The sequence below is a fragment of the Hydra vulgaris genome, chromosome 13 (assembly GCF_038396675.1).
Source record: "Hydra vulgaris chromosome 13, alternate assembly HydraT2T_AEP".
Lineage (NCBI taxonomy): Eukaryota > Metazoa > Cnidaria > Hydrozoa > Anthoathecata > Hydridae > Hydra > Hydra vulgaris.
In genome coordinates, this window is record NC_088932.1 from 31,830,001 (window position 1) to 31,852,686 (window position 22,686).

The window sequence follows — 22,686 nt, forward strand, 5'->3', positions numbered from 1 at the left end:
AAAAAAGACAAAACAAAGAATAACAAAAAAAAAATGATTCCTGTCCCAACTTTGTTACATAATGAAAAAGTCCTTCTATTAAATGTTTTTTCTTTCCCCAGTTTTTATTCATTTATCATTTTATGTTTAAAAGTATCATCTTTTTTTAATTGTTTTTTTGTTTGTATTGTAACGCATAAATATTTCTGTTTCTGTATGTACTAAGAATTTTAATTTTATGTTATAAAATATGTTTTATACAGGATCTCAAATGTTTATAACATATTTGTGATGCGTTTTGAATTTTTTTATTTTTTATAAAAAAATTCAAAAAAACTTTCAATGATTAGTTTTAAATAATGATTTAACATAATAATTATGTTAAATCATTATTATATAAATCATTATATGGTGTTATCACAAACACCATAATTAAATTATGGTGTTTGTGATATTTTACTTGAATAATTATAGTTATTCAAAAAATATTAATTGAATAATATTACTTAGCAAATCTTTTTATCTTATATATATATATATATATATATATATATATATATATATATATATATATATATATATATATATATATATATATATATATATATATATATATATATATATAAATATATATATATATATATATATATATATATATATATATATATATATATTTACATTTAGATTTACATACATAAGACTTATTTCTTTTATATTTACATATAATTTTTTTTTTGATTATATTAATTCACTTTCTTTTTTTTCTTTTTTTTTTTTTCTTTTTTTTTTTTTTTTGACCAGTGGATAAGCTTAGCACTTCCTGACTTATTTAAAATTTGTTTACTTGTCTAAATCCATGATTAAGACTTGTTTTATTTCAATTTAAACAGAGTTTACAAAGGTGGAGTTTATTTTTAAGTTTCACTATCCTATTGTCAGTGTTTTCAAATACAAACTTGCAACCATAATAAATAAATAGTTCTGAGGTTATAAATAATTAAATGACATTCTTTGATAAGTGTATTTGCATAGGATTTAAATCATTTTGATATGAAATTACATAAATGTTAACAAAAGTTAACATTTTCTAATAAAATTATTCATAAGAGTCATGCTTAAAAATATTAAATGAAACAACAATTTATTTTTAAAATTGTAATATATATATATATATATATATATATATATATATATATATATATATATATATATATATATATATATATATATATAGATATATATATATATATATATATATATATATATATATATATATATATATATATAGTCACCCTTAAACCTATAAAGGGTCCCAAATATATGTCTAAAAAAAGTCCTTCAAAAGGTCAACCTGCTGCACAAAAAAGGCGAAATTATGAAAAAGTTGTAAAAATCATAGTTGTTGTATCAAAACATATTTAGTGTTGTTTTATTATAGATTAATTTAGAGCTCAGACAAGGCAATTTTAAAAAATTGTTGTGTTTTGATGCACTCATATATATATATATATATATATATATATATATATATATATATATATATATATATATATATATATATATATATGTATATATATATATATATATATATATATATATATATTCATATATATATATATATATATATATATATATATATATATATATATATATATATATATATATATATATATATATATATATATATATATATAATAAACACTTGCATTCTTATAATAACTAAAAGTAAAGAGGTTTTTTTGGAAAATGTTTATTACCATGTTTAGTTTTAAAGTAACTTTTAGTTTTAAGTTTGAATTTAATCAAGTTCAGTAAAAGTATTGCTACTAGTTGTAATAGTGGCCATGGTGCTTTGGTGTTCTCCAAACCTGTCATTAAGAATTTTCTGTAGTTAACTTGTTTTTGTCAACTTTCAATAATCTTGTTACCTTTAATTTTTGTCAAAAGTAAAGGTAACAAGATTATTTGATTTTATAATTGTTTTTTGCAATAACTCTGTTTGATTATTTTAAAGAGAGATATATTTATATATTTATGGGTGCATATTATCAATTTTTTTATTAATCAAAACATCTTCAAAATAATGCCTTTTTGAAAATAACCAAATTTTTTTGTGCCTCAAATATTTTATGTCTTGTAAATAATTTAAATGTTAAAATAAAATTTTTGTATAAAAATCTTATAGTATATTTATTTATTTTAACTTTTTTTGTTTTGTATTTAGCCATTTTAATCACCATTATGTAAAATGTCATCGAAGAAATCATCAGGGGAAATGAAGAACAAAACTATAAACACACGTAAAAATACACGAAGAAGTCTTAGAAATACTAGTATAAGCAATGGAGATGCAGACATGACTAAAGAGAGAAATGGACAACGAATGGAGTTGGAATCTAAGATTGAAGAAGATGCTATATATGATCAAAATGTAGATGGAGACTTTTACAAGGTGTTGTTTTTCTACTAAGAGGTTCTTTTTATCATTTTGAAACAAAGTTTTTTCCATGCAAAAGTTTTTTTTTGTGTCGTAGGCTACACTCATGTTATAAACAACACTTTGTACATTACAAAAGGATTTTTAATTTGTTGGCGCTTAAAACATGATTGCAATTTTGATCTGTTTATTCATAACTTAATCAAGCTTAATTCAAAAAAAATAAATGCAGTAATTCAAACCTTTTTTTAAACATTTTTATAAAGAATTTTAAATATAAGATATTTTAATTAATCTTAAAAATTAAAACATAAGTAATTTTATCATTTAGGATTTTTTCAGGTCTTTAATCTGTGTTTTTGCCCACCCCTATAATTGGTTAACAAATGCAAATAAAAAAACTTTTTGTTTCCAATAAAGATTAAGAGTATTTATTATACCTTTAAGTAAATTAATTAAATTTCTAAGTTTAAAAGTTAGATGTATTTTTATATTTGATATAATTTGTGTTATTTATAATGAAGATTTTCAAAATTTAAATGCTTTTATTGTCAGTGATAAATTGATTTCTTTATTAAAAAAAATCTTTCATTTTTCAAACTTTTTTTTATTAATCTTATTTATTCTTCATATCAACAACAAAATTCAATGGAAAATTTGATATATATTTATTCAAAAGTATTAATGTAATATTAATGCAATTACAAAAAACAAATGTTTTATTTAAAAAAATGTGTTTAAAAACTTATATACTAAATTTATTGTGATGATTTGGTTATCATTATTTTACATATAACCTTTCTTTATTTGCTAATTTATTGATAGTATGTATATTCATAATTAGCTTTGTTTTAATAAAACAATATTGTATATCATTTACACAATTCAAAAAGGGCTTTAAAAACATATTTTTCTAATAAATTTCAATAATCTGTTACAAGTTTTTGAACTTTTATTTTTTAGGAATTTTTTGCTTTGTTTTTTTATTTTGTCTATTGTATGTGGGTTCCAGACTGGTGCGCAAAATTCTGATTTCAGTCTGATGTAGGTTGTGTATAGTTTAGCAAATGTGTCAATGAACCAATATGTACAGTTCAAAACTAATTTTCATTGATATTTTCTAAACTTTTCAGAATCTGATGTTTACATTTCATAGCAGCAACATTAAAAAGTGATGTTGATGTTTAATAAGTATTTCAGAAGTTTTGACATTTTTATAGATCTTTTAATACTAAACTCTTTCTGTTTTTTTTTTTAAACTATTATCTTAGAAATAAATATTTTTTAGTTCATTATAAAAAAATAGTTATAAAGTTAAAATATCGGTGTAAAATGACATCTAAAATAATCTAGTAATTTATTTTCTAATTATATCTTTTTTAAGGATTTAATAGATTTGCTTCCTCTATCTGAGCTAAACTGCTCTCCAGCTGAATGCCCAGCACCTCCTGGCACAAGAGTGAACTTACATGGTGTAATTCTACATGAAACACTTGGTGGTATGCATATATTTTTTTAAATATAAGTATATATTTCAATAAGAAATGTTTATATATATATATATATATATATATATATATATATATATATATATATATATATGTATATATATATATATATATATATATATATATATATACATACATATACAGGGCTCGAAAAAACGAATTTTTTTGTACCGGACAATTTGTCCGATCAAGACTCTTTGCCGGACATTTCCAATAAAAATTAAAGAAGTGCGATCAAACGCCATTCTTGACATAAAATATATTGTTTTTACAACGCCATTCCTTGATCACGCAATAGATCTGTTCCCAGTGGAACCGCTTGCTTTTTGCCGCAATGCATTCTGGATCTTCCTAAGGGGTAATTTAAAACAGTGCTTTTATAGCAAATGCTGAGATAAAAACAACTTTTGTTACATGTTATAAAAATTTAAATACCAAATTCAAATGTTAGCTTTTAGTAAAAAAAAAGATTAATGGAGATTGTTGTGCTGTTTTTGTATGGCGTAACTATCGGAGAAACGATGAAGAAAAGTAAGCTTAGCATATTATAAGGAAAACAAATTATGTAGCATAATTAATAATAACACATGGTAAAATAAAAAACTTATGAATAAATGTTAATTAAAGTTGTATAAAATGTTTTGATTTTAAAACATTGTAGCAATGTATAGGTTTCATGAATAAATACGCAATAAATTTTATAAAGTTTATTTTAAATGACAATGTTCATTATTTGTAATCTTCATCAATCATGATGAAATCATGATTTCACATTTGATGGTCTGATGAAATCACACTTATCAATTTTCTAACTATAATACTACGATATATACTTGCAGTAAATTTTGTGTTAAATGATTAGCATTTTGTATCACTAACATAATTAAGCAGAGGGTCGTAAAAGCGTTTTCCAAAGCTCATTATTTTTTAGGCATGTTATCAAAAGTCATGTAGGCATACTGCGATGACATTCTCCCAAAAATCTTGAAGATGCAAAATTATGGACCAAATCCATAAATAGAACTGTTGTGGATAGAAACGGCAAAAAAACCAATTTTTTTGCTCATGTAGGATCTACTAAAGTCTGTTCTAACCATCTCGCTGCAGGTTATTACAATACTGAATGCAACGTACCGACTTTATACATGCAAGGATACAACAAAACAAATGATAGAGTTAAACGTAAACCACCAACTATAAGAGAGCCACCAAAAAAAAAGTTAAAAAAACTCAATACAACATCCCATTTTGTCAGCACTATTCATTTTGATACAGTCGAACAAGAAGTATGTACAGGGACTACAGAGATTAATGATTTTCATAATTATTGTGCTACTTATGCGGAAAGCAGTGCTCGTTGCAGGATGTTTCAAGAAGATATTTGTTTACTTTTACGTAAAAAGCAAGATGATTGTCTTAATTTATTTAATCAACTAGACTCAGCAAATAAAACAATAAAAGATCTTAATGAAGAAATCATTGGTTTAAAAGAAAAAATTAAAAAGTCGCAAAGATTATCCTATTCTGAAATAAGTAAAAATGATACATTATTGAAAAGTATGACGGGTATACAAACAAGTTTAATGTGTGATTGGTTATACAAGCGCTACGAACATAAAGTTCCATTTCTCACAAACTACCGTGATTCTTCTTCAAACAACACACTAAACATCGAATCAACCATCATGAAAATGTTTGGTCCATTGAAGCAAATTAATGGTAAAGATCATATGCTTTTGACTTTAATGAAGATTCGAATGGGGTGTAGTCATGTAGACTTATCTTATCGTTTTGGTCTTTCCAAAGCTACTGTTTCTCGCACCCTAAGTACCTGGATTCCTTTTGTAGCACTTGAATTTAAGATTTATATTTAGCCAGTTACTCGGGAGCAAAATAAAACTTGTTACCCATAATGTTTTAAGCCTTTTGGAGATAATGTGGTCTCAATACTAGACTGCACAGAAGGTCAATGTGAGCGACCAAGTATTGCCAAAGCACAAACTCAAACATATTCGAGTTACAAAACTCGAAACACTTGGAAAAAAGCTATAGGCATAGCACCTTCCGGAATTATTAATTATATATCTCAAGCATACGGAGGTTCATCTTCAGATCGATATATTGTCGAAACATCAGGTTACCTCGACACATTAAATGAAGGAGATGTTGTAATGGTGGATAAAGAATTCAATATTGGTGATCTTTTAATTGCAAGGAAAGTTAAATTAGTAATACCACCATTTCTTAAAAGCAAAGGGAAGTTTACTATTAAGTTAACTTCTAAAACTGCCCTGATAGCCCGAGCAAGAATTCATAAAGAGCGTGCAATTGCTCGCGTAAATGACTTTCGATTGCTGCAAACACCTTTACCACTGAGTATGATTGATTTGCTAGACCATATCTTTATTATAATTGCAGCTATTACTAATTTAGCACCTCCTTTAGTTGATTACAAGAATCATAACAATATTTAAATTATAAGACACTTTAAAACAAAATATTTCATGTTTAACTAATTAAAATAAATGTAATTAAAAAAAATATTTTCAGTTTACAGCCCTTATTTTGACCTTTCGTAATATTAAATGTTATGAAATAAAAAAATCTATTTCATCGTCAATTTTATTATTGTCACAAACTTTAAGCAAAGTTTTATTCAAAACAGACTCTACAGTATTGGAGATCACTTCGTTTATCATATAAGGCAAGATAATAGTTTTGTAAAAAAATTAAATTTTTTTAACACAAGTTTGCCAAAAATCAATTGAAAAACAAACACGATAACTATATAAGTCTTTCGAAGTTCCAACAACAAAATCACAATATGAAAAACCGGTTGAAACCATTTGGCACTGCACTTGACTATAATAATAATGTTGAGGATCAAGTACAATTGTATTTTTTTTCAAATATTAAACATGTGCCTTTGATAGCGGCAAATTCTGGAATTGTTAACCCTCTGAGTTAACAAGGACATTTAACCTCGACACATCCAGTGCCACAACAATCACAATGAACAAGGGAATCAGGTGATGCACTAACTATTGGTAAATCTTTATTTACAAATAAACCACACCCAGTCACTTTCATAAATCTATGATTTTTTTAATTTTTTTTTAAGTATGCTTCGAGTACATCTTTTTCATGACATAATCCCCAGGAAGTAGCTTTCGTTTTAAAACCTTTTGACTTACATAATACGCCAATGATAATGGATGTTATTTTTTCTGGACCTAAAATCTCTAGATCATTATTTACTTTACAAACAACACTATAAACTTTTGATGCAGTGACTCTGCCTTTGCGGTGTTAATGCCAATCATTATTACATGACTGCTTTCTTGTTGTGTTCTAGTTCAGAAATTTCGTCAAAATTTGTAGCTAACTGCATCAATAAAACTTTATATGTAATCTTACAATCTAAATAAGTTACAACTTCATAATGTGTTTTAGGGAGAGATGGATGCAAGGAGGTTTTAACTTCGATTTCTTGAGCAACATTGGAAATATCAGGTATAGGAACAACATTTTTTGTTTGCATAAGCATGACATATCCACAATTGTAATTTGTTATCTGTGCCAAAGAATCTACATCTTCCTTTGTCATAAAAACTTCTCGTTGATTTATGGCTCTTGGATCAAAATTTAAACAATTTGAAAGTCTTTTTCTTGTAAACACTAAGGTATCTTTTAATAGAGGTTTTACTATTTCAATTTCACTAAGCATTGATGGTCCATAGAGTTTTTGTACTTTTTTTGATAGTTTGAGCCATTCGAGAGGTTTCGATGTACATGATTTATTGTCACCAATCTTTACACTATGTTCAACATACCGTAAAAGTGCACCAAAATGTTTACAGCAACCAGAGATTCTAAAATTAAAATAGTATATTTTTACAAAGAAAAAATTGCAGAAAACAAATGAAAAAAAAAATTTAATAATTAAATTATTAAAATCTTTCTATCAATATAAAAAGTTTCAAAACATTTGCAGAAATAAATCTTTCTTTAAACTAGGCTCCATAACAAAGATTTTGAAATAAATATTTATTTATCAATAAAATAAGTTAGTTATTCAGACTGATATAAAACCAAAAAATTGTCAAAAAATTTAATTTTGGCAAAAACATATTACTTTGAAATAAATTTTAATAAACATACCCAGCTGCACAATCACAATCTGCAGATTTTATTGTACCTGACTTTTTTTTAATCAATACCCAAACATTATAAACAGGATTATTGCTTTTTTGTTCAGGTAAACAATAAGCTGCAATGTAGCAATACTTAGAGTCAGAGTTGATATTGTGATACCGAATATCGGAAAGATGGTCTAATTTAAATAAACTTTTGCCACCTCTAGAAGCTTTTCTAGCATTTCTTTTGTTTAAATATAACTGAACTTCTGCATATGTTACATCTGGGAATAGCGAAGGACCAATAACCCAACCATAAGTTAAGGATTTTGGGTCTACAATTAATTTTGATGAAGTTTTTCTTTTGTTCAACTTGTCATTTTTAAATTCATTTTCTTCATCCTGAGCACTCTGCACTTGAGCATGCAAGTTCAGGCAATAAGCATAGTAAGCATTCTTTGCTAAAGTTGCTTTATTTCCAGTTTGATTAATTAACCTTTTTGATAAAAAGTTTTGTAGGTCAGATGTATTCCATTTTAAAAAGTCATCTTCACTCAGAGTGTCGGTAATTTGTTTGGAAGAACATTTCTTTGTTTTTAAAACTAAAGCTAAATTTTCATTATTAGCACAGAAATTTTCATCAAATTTATTTTCTTCTAAATCATTTGAGCAATAAAGTAGAGACATTATTTAAAAAGAATTTACAGCCAAAAGCTTTAATAAAATTGTAAACAATCACTATCACCCCTTAAGCGAAACCAGAATGCAATGCAATAAGTTTACGGCAACCGGACTGGGAACAGATCTATTTGTTTTGACAACTCTAGACGTTTCAAAATGCGCTGAAAATAAAAATAAAATTTTAAGATAAATTATCTAACAAAAAGAAAATCTTAAAGAAAAAGAAAATATTACATTTTTTTAAAATTACTATACTATGCAAAATGCTTTAGTTATATATATATTTGTATATATATATATATATATATATATATATATATATATATATATATATATATATATATATTTATTAGACAAAAAAAAAGTTTTAATATTAAGTGGCTAGATGTTTAAATGTTGTTAATTGATGAAAATTAATCCTTAAAATTTTAAAACATTCCAATATTTAGTAATGGTTCAATTAACTTTACTTTTCACCGGGGTCCAATATTTAAAAAAAACCTGGTACTCAAAAAAAGTAAAATAATATATAAATTTCAAAAATGAATAATCATTTTATAAAAATAGGCTATAAAATTTTTTTTTATTAAAAACTCGTAAAAATATACTTTTATATTTCTAGTTAAAAAATCATAGTTTTTATGCAGTTTATCTAAAATAATAACTCTAGTATGAAATGATTTTTTTTCAAAATTTTTGTATAATTTTGATACTTTTAAGACCCAACACAACATACTTTTGAAAAAAACTTTTTTTCAAAATATTAGGAACCTGTTAAAAAGTAAAGTTAATTAAGCTGTCCATAAAACACATTATTCAAGCTTGCAATTTTGAATTTTTTTCCTGACCACAACCATATAATATCAAAAGGTAACCCAATTAATGTTCAAAAATGATTTTATATATGTATATATATATATGTGTGTATATATATATATATATATATATATATATATATATATATATATATATATATATATATATATATATATATATATATATATATATATATATATATATATATATATATAGATCTATAGTTTGTTGTCTTTGGGAAGAGCGGAAGGAAAAAAGTGATTCTTACGCCAACACATACGTCACTTTTAATTACTTTTGACTTTCGTCCAACATTTTCGTGTTGGACGAAAGTAAAAACCATTAATTTAATTACAAATAAATCGTTTTTTAAAAAAACCACAAAAATGCAAATTTAATTGACCAGAATGTTTTTAAAAACATTCTGAATGTTTTATATATATATATATATATATATATATATATATATATATATATATTTATATATATATATATATATATATATATATATATATATATATATATATATATATATATATATATATATATATATATATATATATATATATATATATATATATATAAATATAATACTGCTGATTTAGGTGATGTCATACAACTTGAACTGTACTGTTTATATGTTATGATGATTTAAATGTTTCAGAAATGCGCTGAAAAAAGAAACTTCAACTTAATTTAAAGAATAAGCTAAACAATAAAACGAAAATTAAAATAAATTAGCTTTAAAATAAGACTAAAAAAACTCAAAGTTAAAATAACTTTTTATTACATTTTTAATTGTATTTGAAAAAATTACTTTAAAACTGTACTTTTAAACGTTTAATTGAAGTTACACAAAACAATTTTACAAATTACTTCTATTGATTGTTTAATAAATGCACAAATTTTATTTAAATTATTGAAAAGTGAAATTAAATTATCGAAAAGAAAAAATTTAATATGTTCAAGTTGTATAAACATTTTTTTCAAAAAGTTGCAAAAAAAATAATGTAGTCTTTTTAAAATTGTAATTTTTAATCATTTCATGATTGAATTAGTCAAGTTTAAAAAAAAAACTTTTAAATAATTCTTTGTAAAAATAGAAACAAAATAAATAAATAAGGCAATTCAATCATGGGAAGATTTAACTAAAAGTAACTTAAAAAAAAAAAATCTTTAAAAAGATTTTTAGAACAACATGGTTTCAAATGTTTAAATTAACCATAAAAAATGCATACCTATTAAAAAATTTTTTAAATATAACATTTACTTTACATATAATGCGTTTATTTTAAACGGTCATTATAATTAATTTTTGATTTTATTTGAAGCCTTCCCGTAAAATAAAATTTTTAAAAAAGGTCAATGATTAAAAGTTATTTGTAGCGTAACGATTTTTTAAATTCCATTTAAATTGTTAAAACATCAAAACAATTGTTGTCAAACTGTAAAGAAAAGAAAAAAAGTGTTGTCAGTTAAAGTGTCTATCTAAAAAAATAAACAATATTAAATTGAAACTTTTTTATTAAAAAACAAAAATCTGCAATGAAGTATTCTAAATAATAAGAAAAAAGACTACAACTTCACTGGGCTAACGTTAAATAAACTGAATAACATGACAAAGATTTTGATTGCATAACTTGGTTCCATCAAACAGTAAAAATTAAATTTTTAAAATTTGATCGGACACTGTCCAACCAAAACAAGTTTAGATCAGACATTTTGTCTTTATAAAAAATTAAATTGAGCCCTGCATATATATATATATATATATATATATATATATATATATATATATATATATATATATATATATATATATATATATATATATATATATATATATATATATATATATATATATATGCAGGGCTCAATTTAATTTTTTATTAAGACAAAATGTCTGATCTAATTTTTGTTTATATATATATATATATATATATATATATATATATATATATATATATATATATATATATATATATATATATATATGTATATATATATATATATATATACATACACACATACACACACATATATATACACAGACATACACCTTAGATACCTTTGATACCCAAGATACCTTTGCCTCAAATATACTTAAACATAACTAAATATTTTCTCTGATATCTTTGATTAGGTTAAACTTTGAATTATTTCTATTATCTTAAGCTTCGATTAATTTCTAATGACTATTATATTAAAAATTCAAAAACATCAAATAAAATTTAACTTAGAATGTTCAAAATTTAATGCCTTTGTGTCAAATTTAATTTAACAAACTAAACATTTTTACTAATATCTTTGATTTAATTAATCTTTGATTAAATTTTATTTATTAAAAATGCCAAAGATTGCTAAAAGAAAGTTAAAAAGAAGAACTATAACATAAAAAATGATAATACAAGTCTTCCCAGGAGATGCATCCAGTTTTTCGTCTTGTATGTCTGTGGTTCGAATCCCACCACTTGTTTTATTGTTTTATCCATTTGTTTTATTGTTTTGCTTTTAAATACCATTGGTCATTTATTTGCTTTGTAACCTTTATCCCTTTTCTTTTCTTTTTTTTGCCTCTCTGTATTTTCTAAGTAAGGCACACACATATATGCATAGTTTTTAAGCTTCAATTAGGCCATGCCGCCTACAGATTTTTCACATAACTCTAATTGTTTCATGTTACCTTTCTATTCCTGTACGTTTTATACCCCAAATCTTTTAGCCCTTTGTAATTTTGGATACCTGTTACTTTTTAACATTCAGCTCTGTGCGCTTAGTTCTACAGTTATTAATAATAATTATTAATTGTTATGCAGTTATTCATTATTCTCCATTTAAATTTTAATGCCAGCGCATGAAAAAGCGTTGGCCAGATGATCATTTTCAAATTGGCCTGTGTGACTTAAAATAATAATTTTTTCTGCTATTTAATTTAAAATCAAAACAGTGAATAGAATGGTTGAAATAAATACTAAAAAAATTTTCAAAAACTTGGTAAAAAATTTTTAAAAACTTAGTAAAAAAACTATTCCAAATGTTGAAAAAATGAACAAAACAATTTTGTTACTATTCATAAAAAAAACTCTTATTTTTTTGGCAAGTACTCATTTATACGCTTGCCTAAGTTTTTGCAGATGTGTGGGCGGGCGCAAAAAAGCTTAAGCGCGAAAGCACTGGCTAAATGGAGAAGACTGATTATTAATAGTTATTGTTAATAATAATTATATGTAATAATTAACAATTGCTGATGTAGTTGGTGTCTCACCAACAACATAATAGACCAAAAAGGAGGGGTGGGTAAAAAGACAAAAAATTTAAAAAGTGGTGGGATTTAATACCATGAACATTCTGCATATGGAATCTCATCCAAATAAGCTAAATGTAGGTATACTAATGACCAAATAAATATAGTTATAGAATAAAACTTGCAAGCAGTTGTGACCAAGTTGTCTAAAATAAAATACTCATGTGTGAACACACAAGATGAAAAACCGCAAATGTCTCCTGGGAGGGCTTGTAATAGTAAAAGAACTGAACAAAAGAGAATCATCTGTATCAATATCAAAGAAAAATAGAATTCCAAAAGATTGCTGCCCCATGTCAAACCCTCTATCAATGTTGCAGCACTCCCTTGCTGCAGCAAACTATAAGATTGTCAATGTATGTACAGAAGTCGATGTATGTACTGAAGAAAATGTCAGAGATGTTTTCTAAACGCACATTCATAATTAACTTTGCTCAATATGCAAATAATAATTATATTGTTAAAAGTTAAATTACATCAGTTGTGTATTTTATATTATTTATAATTAAGTTTAATTTGAAACCGCACTAAAAATCATATAAGTTTCTTTAGATTTCTTCAAATTTAACAATATTGTCATCAAAAAATTATCATGAAATTTAAATGTTGTTTGAAAAAAAGTTTATTTTTTTAAAAACTTATAGTTCCTATTACCTCTTAAATTATTCATAACACAACATTATCATCTTAATTTTGCTTTTTTTGCAATCTAGTTGTTTTTTGTTTTTTTTTAAATTAATACAGGTTTGGTTATGGTTTATCCAGCAATGCATTTATAATACATAATATTATACAATTATAAGCATTATTTACTTTTGTATATTAGCACTTTTGTAACGGCATGAAAAAAATGATTGATTTGAAGTTAAAAAAAAAAATTAAAAAATAGTTGAATGTAAAATGAACATAAAAAAATAACTTAAATTAAGTTTGATAAAAAGAATTATCTTTTTTTTTAACATAGTTTGGAAATTTTATAAGTAAAAAAAAAAATCTTAATAAAAAGAATTTTAAATTTTTAACAAAGTTTAAATTGAACTTAAATTTAATAATATTTAATAATAAATTGAATTTATATATAATAAACTTAATTTGAATTAAAGATTTTTAAAAAATGGAAAGTAGAAAAAAATTTATTTAACTATCTATTTATCAAAAAAAAAAAAAAAATTACAATTGCAGTGAAAACATTTTTTACTACAATTAATGGCTTAATGCGTAGGTAAAATTGCCATTTTATATATAAAATGCGAACAGCATAACGCTTCTTAACAAAGCTTGTATGTATGTATCTATGTGGTAGTGGTGTAGTGGTAGAGCGCTCACCTCATAAGCAAGAAGTTCAGAGTTTGATCCTCACCATGTCCCTGGTACCGCGCTCAACTTGTTTCTCATTGCACCTTGTTCATTGAGGTTTGTGTTTTGGAGTTGTAGAGTCTAGAGAGGGTTGTAACCACAAAACTAGCCTCCTCAACTGTAGTGGTCTTCTCGGCTTTAGGGAGATAAATAATTTTAAAAAAAATAGACTTTTTATATATGTTTGTATGTATACATACTATAATATTTACAAATTAAAAAATATTTTTATGTTTTGAATTTTATTTAGGTTTGGTTGTGTTAAATGTAAGATGGAGAAACAAAGTTTATTCTGGTGCTTTAATTGATGTGGAGAAAAACAAATGGGCAACAGAAAAGTAGTGCTTTTTTTTTGTAACAATAGATCATTGATAAAAAATCAAACAAAGTTAAAACATTTAAGTTTTTTATTGAATGATTTTTTTTTATTAAATGGTAGCAATTCATTTTTGAAATTTATTGTTTAAAACATTTTTGGTAATTAATAATATAATTTTTCTCATTCATTTGAACTATTTTTAGATTTTATAAAAAAAAACCATTCGTTTTTTTTTAAGAATACCATGTGATCCACCGTGTGCACAAGATGGTAAACAGATTCCACCACCCCCACCAATTAAAAAAATTAAAATCACAACATCCAATATGCAAGTTGCTGATGACAGTGATTCAGGTTCCAGTAAAAAAAGAAATATCCCAAGCCCTACAACTCCATCGAAAAATTCAAAGTTTGCTCGAGGCAATAATAAGAAACGCCCCAATCAAGACCAGTTACCTTCTAGTTTAAATGGGGATGATTCTCCTTTAAAGAAAAATAAAGCAAAGCTTTGTTTTGTAAATGGTAGTGAAACATTATTTGAATGTCCTGATCCAAACTGCCGAAAAAGGTATAAAAACAAAAATGGTTTATCATATCATCAAAAAACTGCACACTCTTTAAAGAATGAGTCATGTGATGATTCTACCAAGGTAACATTAATATTTTTTCTATGAGACCAATTTGGTACTTCCTAGAGCATTGTTAATTTGAATATAATAAGTATATTATTGCTTGGAGTGCCATACACTATGGTTGAGTTAATCTCTAATAATTTAAATCATAACTAAATTTACTGCTAAATTAATTCAATCTATCATTTACAAATATTTGTGATCTTTGAAAGTAATTTTTTATATGCAAAATTCTTCTTCTTACTTTATGCAAAATTCAATCCTCTTGCTCTTCCACTACTTTGAATTCAGCTGTTTAAATTCATCTTCGAATCTCATTGCTGTTATCCTTTATTTAATATAGTTACATGCTTGGTCTGGGCATATTCATACATAATAATTCATTTGTTTGTTTTGAAGTAAGGTTTCTTTCTTATTATCCATCAGCCAATATTGTTTTTATTGGTAGTTTTAATGTTTATCACACTGAATGACTTGGCTTTAGTACCACTGACCATGCTGACATAAAAACATTTTATCTTGTTATTATTTTTTTATTATTTTTTTCATAATTACTATTATTTGTTCTTTTTTAATGATGGCCTAAAAATCTTCTTTTTTTTATTTTTCAATCTTTGAATAGTTACTTCAATAACTATTCAAATTGAATAGTTACTTTAAACTTGAATAGTTAACTTTATGACTTCTAGACAGTTCTAATCACTCACCACTCATTGGTTTGTGTGTCTGAACTCTGAAGCTTGTATTCTGACTTTTCTTATTTTTATAGTATATAATGGTTCAGACCATCAGGCTTTGTTAAGAAGCGTTGCACTGTACGCATTTTTTGTTTTATTTTATTTCTACGTGACAATTTATTTGCATTGAGCCAAAACTCTTATCAATTGAAATGTTTAAATTGTCTTATGATATAGTTTAAATGACGTATATTTAGAAAACAGTCATAATTATTTATTGTAAAAAATATTTTCACCACAATTGAGAAATAATTTATTTTATTAACAAAAAGAACATACTGTTAAATAAATTTTTTTATACTTGAAAATTCCCAAACTGAGTTTAAAATAAAATAAAAATGCTACAAAAACTTTTCAACATATTTAATAACAAAAAGCACCGGCTTTAAAAATTTTTTGAATAAAAATTATTTTTAGGTGTCCTTCAAGTCCCTTAAACAAATAAGTTTCTTATATTATCAAAAAAAATTATTCAAAAGTGTATTAAGTTAATTAAAAAAATTATAATAAAAATAAATATGAAAAATAAAAAAATATGAAAATTTCAAAAGTTATCATTTTTGAAATTTTCATATGATTTTGTTTCATTTGAGACCCAACATGTTACACTTTTGAAGTGTTTTTTTTTTTATAGTATTAGGAACTCATTATATGTTCAAGGGTCTTGAGGGACTCCTAAAAATGTTTTTTATTCAAAAAAATTTTAAAGTGTTTTTTTTTAATCATATAGAACACATTAAGGGGGTGAAAGCATATATTTTTCAAAAATATTTTTTTGACACCCTTTTATATATATATATATATCTATCTATCAGGCTTGATCGGGAAGCGGGAGCAATTGCTCTTGATTACTGACCACAGAAATAATATTTAGTTGCAGAAAACTAGCCAGATTTTTTAGTCATTTTGAGAACATTTCAAAATAAATAAAAAATGCAAAAAAGATTAATTAGACCAATAAGAGATAATTACAAAAAAAAAATAAACTAGGAAAAGAAAATAACTTTTAACGCAAAAAAACTTAAAGCAAAATAAATTACGTTTAGAACAAATATTTTCGAAACATTGCTCTTTTATAATTTTTTTATAAAATTAAAAGACATTTTTTATATAAAGTGCTTAATAAGGAAACAAATATTCTTTTATTTATCAAAGAGTATAATATAATTTTTATTTATATACTCGTGACTTATTTCCAGTGCTGGATTAAGGAGGGTTGGGGCAAGAGGTGGCTATAGCCCTGGGCCCCGCAATATTAGAGGACCCGAAATATTCAAGAAGACCTTTTTTTTAAAAAATTTTTACGCTGTGGCACATAAAAAAAGGCCTCCAAAATGAAAATAGCCCATAATTTAAAAATTTTATAAAGTCATAATTTTTGAACATAAACAGATGATTTTATGAAATTTCAAATTTGCCATGAATATAATTTAAGTTAAGACAAGTAAAAAAAATGTTTTATCAACTTGTTGCTCTCACGTTGGGGGCAGTTGCGCCAAAATTTTAGGGCTTTTTTGTTCCTAGACTCTAATCATTGCAATTTTTTGCCAATCATTTGACATAAGTATAAACATATAAATATTTGGAGTTCGCTCCATTTCTGGAAGTAACTATTTCAAACACCAAAAAATGCTGGATCCTACCCTGGGTATGACCCTGAAAAGCCCAACAAGATTCTATTAAAACTAACGCTAGTTTTAGTTTTATTTAAGCTAAATTATTTTATAAATAAAACAGTTGACAAAAGACTGTGGCCCAAAATCCTGAGTAAAAAGTTTAATTGTATATCATTATTTCATCTTAGGTCTACTGAAAAAAATTAGATTCATCAACTGTCTCTCTAATACATGATCAAAATTTGCATTTAAAAATGGTGTCTTTTTAGAAAAATTTAAATTTTGTAACAAAAGCAATTAAAATATTTTGTAAAACATTTATTTGAATAAAACATCAAATAGTGTTATTTATTGACTAGTTTAGGATATTTATAGTCATGGGCCAAGGAAGATGCCCTCCCCTCCCACGGGAGGCCCCCACGCCGCCCCCCATCTCCCTAGATTTATTATTATTATTTTTTTTACATAAAATGAATAAATAATAGTTGATTGTTAAAATACATTTTAAAAACATGTTTTTTCAGTTTAAGTTTGGGAAACAGTTTATTTGCGTTACTTCAAATCGATAAATACTTACCTCTTATTTCAAAGATCTTTTTATGATTTTAAGTCATAAATTTTAAAACCAAAGATATTAAAACGTTTTTATAACATTTTGACAATCAATATCTTTATGTAGTTTTAGACTAATATAGTCATTGACATAATAAGATGGGAGTGATTTGTGATTTATTTAAACCCCCACCCCTCCTTCTCAGCCTACAATTCAAGAATTTGAAAAAAATAAAAGACATTTTAAATGCAAAATAGGTAAATAAAATAAAAACAAATTTATTTTAAACATAATTAATTTTTTTTTGTAACCAACAGTTTATATTCTTCAAATCTAAATCAGATATGTTGTATGTACGACCTGATATTGTTCGCGGTGTAGAAATTAGGCATATAACTTCAGAATTGAGCACCCAACACTCATCAGTTCTCATTGGTCAAAAGAAGTTTTTACCTGGTCCATGTGGATGCATGAATCTGACTTTTATATCAAGCTCACTTACATCTTCAGCAATCCCTACCCACCAAAATCCATCATAAAAACATGCAATATAATCCATTTTTTTAATATTTAATGAAATATCTACATAATGGTTGCTTTTTGGAATGATATCAAATATGTCAGTGCATGCATCAGTACTTATTTTTTTATAACTTATAGTGTTTGGAGCAATTGGAATAAAATGATGATACATCCTTGTGCCAGGAACTATTCTTCCACCTAAATATCTTTTTTCTAATTGTGCTCGTGTTTGATCAATTTCCTCTTTTGAAAATAACTTAAAATAAGTTCCATTTATCTTGGCTTTACAAAAGGAGTACATTAAATTAACATCTAAAATCTGCCCAGTAGTTATTTGTTTTAGACTTTCTTGACATACTACTCTTTTAACAGTCCCACCAATACCATCACAGGGGGATTTACCATGACTGGTAGCAAAAAATACCCATTCAGCATTTAAATCAAAGTCTTTACTGTGATGACAAAGATTGATAAAATTTTTAAATTGTGCTGCACAACCATCGGAAAAGTATTTCACACTTGATACATCAGGTAGATTTTCTTTGATATATCTAGTTATATCTTCCCGAGTCTTGTAAATAAATCCTGTGTCATGATCAACATCTTCTGAAAGGTAACAAAAAGATTTATGTTTGAGAAGTTTGTTCTCTATAAAATAAAGTACAATTGTATAAAGTGAGCATTGACTTTTGCTCCAGTGATAACTTTGAACCTCATCCTGAATAACATATTGATAGTTTTCAGCAAAATCTCCTAAAATTAAGCATTCGTTTTGGTTAAGATTTTCTTTACAGTTTTTTAAGTATCTACTTTGTGTTTTTGCAACATATGAATGAGTGGTAAGGTTGTCAATGCTGTCACATAATAAATCATTAAATTCATCTAGTGGCAATGACTGTGAAAGTAGTGTTGTACGATTGGTACTCTGCCATTGCTTAAATACTACATCTTCTTCATGCTCATGGTCCATAAACTCCTGCACTAAAAAACTTTTTAACACTTCAATACCAGGGCATTGGTTACATCGATGCAACATACATTCTGCATTTTCAAGAGAGCAAACAGGCAGTGCCATGAAATCTTTATAACTTTTATTCCACCTAATGGCATCAATAAGAAATTTTGTATTTTGGTGATGTATGCAAACACATACATTGTGGGTACCTGACGCATTAGTTGTAATACACCATTTAGGTTTAAGAGTACAAAATTTTGACAAACTGACTTTGACGTTAGGTTAGTCTTTTTTAAATGCAACGAGTGTTAACATTTGCACCTTATGGCAATAAGAGTCAGTCTCTGAAATTTTATTTTTTATTTCATACATTAAAATGTCTAGATCATGGTCATTGTTAATGTTGTTGTTTAAAATGGGGCTTTTTATTTCTGTTGTTAAAAAAGTTTCTTTAATATTATATGCTAATGAGACCATTTTTGCAACTCTGTCAATAGTGTTCTTAAATTTTTGTTTTGCTACGGGCAATTTGCTGTGTTTTGAAAGACTTTTTAGTTTGACTGGTGAAATTCCAAGCAATTCTATAGTGGTATCTAACTTAATTTTTTTCTCACTTTTGGATTCCCATTACTCCTGTGAATTTAAATCTTCATCAGTTTCTATCGCTTTTTTGTAACATTTACTGCAGAATTTCCAACCTGGGGTTACATAAACATTATTTTTTTGCAAATAGTTTGCCATGTCTATGGAAATCTTTATATTACCTAAAAAACAAATTTAGTTTTACGTGGTTAAAATAACTGAAATTATCAAACATTTTATAAATAATAAATTGTTTTCTTTTAATTTCTATATCAATTCTGTTGTAAATAAGGTAAGATTACCTTTTATAGCAATTTTTTTACTTTCCTTGTGTGTTCCAAAAGGATTGCAACACTTTGTAATTTTTCTCTCAAAATATTTTCCATAGAATTGCTCATGATAACAACATATAATTCTTATTGAACTATATTTTTCCTTTAAATTTGCTTGCCATATTATTTCTTCTTGTTTTTCACAAGGAAGATCTTTAAATTGAACAAAACCTTGTTTTCTTGAAAATCCAGTTTTGTGGCAATGAATGTTAAGACTTTTTCGAATGTCACATTTCTCAATATTAATTATTTTTATTATTTATTACCTAACAAAATAATATAAAAACTATAAAATTAAAAGTAATTCTTTAAGAAAATACAAACAAGTAAATACCTTTAAAAAGAACAAAACAAAACTTATGTTTGTTTTTTATATAAAAGGAGGTTTTAAGTCACCAATTTGAAATAATGAAAATTTTTTTTTTTTCAAAATTAAAATTAAATTGTATGTTTTTGCATTATTCATTTTATGCAACAACAAAAAAAAAAATCTAGGGAGATTGGGGGAGTGGCGTAGGGGCCTCCCGTGGGAGGGGAGGGTATCTTCTTTGGCCCATGACTATAAATGTCCTAAACTAGTCAATAAATGACACTATTTGATGTTTTATTCAAATAAATGTTTTACAAAATATTTTAATTGCTTTTGTTACAAAATTTAAATTTTTCTAAAAAGACACCATTTTTAAATGCAAATTTTGATCACGTAGTAGAGAGACAATTGATGAATCTAATTTTTTTCAGTAGACCTAAGATGAAATAATGATATACAATTAAACTTTTTACTCGGGATTTTGGGCCACAGTCTTCATTTTACCTCCAAAAATCACTAATTTACAAGTCAATAATTTTGAACAAAATTGGATAAATGAGGCATTTCTTGAGATAATCGAGTCTTAAGAGTGCTATTTTTGGATTTCTCAAGTTAAAATCTATTAGAGTACCAAATTTTAGGAAATTTCCACTAGCCAATATGAAGATACTGTATGTCAAAGTTGCTTTGTAGTCACTTCAGAAAATCACTAAAATGCTGAGTCAGCATTATTTCAAGTGACGATATCTCTGGAACCCATTGGTATTTTTAACTAAAATTTTTGCAGTTATTATTTTTTTGATATGGACTGCAAGTGGTGTAAAAATAAACAAATTCTGAGACGTAAGGGTGTCATGGTCTGGATGATTTCATATATTTTTACCCAGAAATTAAGTTAACTAGATAGAAATTAACTAAAAGGTTAAAAATACTTTATGAAGAGGAAGCAGAACTGCTTCACAATACTGCTGATGATGTTTAGTGAGTGGGCTTTTAATTTTTAGTATTTAAAACAGAAAAAAGTAACTTTAAGTTTAGTTATTACAAGTTTGTAAGAATGGCAACTGAAGCGAAAATAATTAGAGTTAGTAAACCAATGTCTTAGAACTTAAAAACTTTTCTTTCTTGGGGGAAAGAATCAGTTATCTTGTACATAAAAGAAAATGGATTAATTATGTTTGTGTTGTGAAACAATGTTGTCTAATGTTGGATATAGCTCCTTAACTTGTAGTTTTGTTGAGCTCTCTCCTTATGGGATGTGTCATTGCTGTTTGCCCACTACTCTGTAGTTTGTGCACAACAAAACAGTTTTTTAGTTTTATTGCGTATATTTAGTCCCATAAAATCATTACATTACTGAAGAGTCCTTGAGGACGAAACAATATTGTTTAATGTTACTCTCGAGTCCTTAATGCAAAGGTATGGGAATAAAAGGGTGGATGAGAATTTTAGTTCAGATCTAAAAAAACAGGGGGGAGGGGGTCCAAATTTATACTGAAAGTTTCAATATTTATCAGTTACTACTAGCAACTGATAAATATTGAAACTTTCAGTGTAAATTTGGACCCCCTCCCACCTCCCCACCCACCTTGTTTTTTTAATTATTAAGGCCAATTTGAACTTAAATTTTTTTTTAGTTTTGAGAAATAATTTTTTTGTTGATAACAAATATATATTAATAAAAGGGGCAGGGGAGGGGTGGCTTAATGAGCTTATGGTGGGTGGGAAAATTTTCTAAAAATTAATTAATAAACATCTACCCCAACCACATAATTAGTAATTAGTTTTATCAACTTTGATGATTATTAATAATTTCATTGAAAACACAGTTATTGTTGAAAGTCTTTTTGTTTACAAAATAAATCGTAAAAATTGCTTTAAAAGATTACATTAGAATAAAAAACAGATGCA

At 25.6% G+C, this 22,686-nt stretch overlaps 1 protein-coding gene across 9 annotated transcripts in view; it reads left to right on the plus strand.

Annotated features, from left to right (window-relative positions):
- The window catches only part of LOC101238046 (uncharacterized), a 45,623-nt gene that overhangs the window by 5,230 nt on the left and 17,707 nt on the right, over positions 1 to 22,686 (plus strand). For all 9 annotated transcript variants that reach the window (XM_065816767.1, XM_065816768.1, XM_065816770.1 and 6 more), the window contains 4 exons: positions 2,204 to 2,431; positions 3,801 to 3,915; positions 14,468 to 14,555; positions 14,775 to 15,186. In XM_065816767.1, the coding sequence (XP_065672839.1) occupies positions 2,228 to 2,431; positions 3,801 to 3,915; positions 14,468 to 14,555; positions 14,775 to 15,186 (819 nt within the window). In that variant the 5' untranslated portion in view covers positions 2,204 to 2,227. The remainder of the gene's footprint in view (positions 1 to 2,203; positions 2,432 to 3,800; positions 3,916 to 14,467; positions 14,556 to 14,774; positions 15,187 to 22,686) is intronic.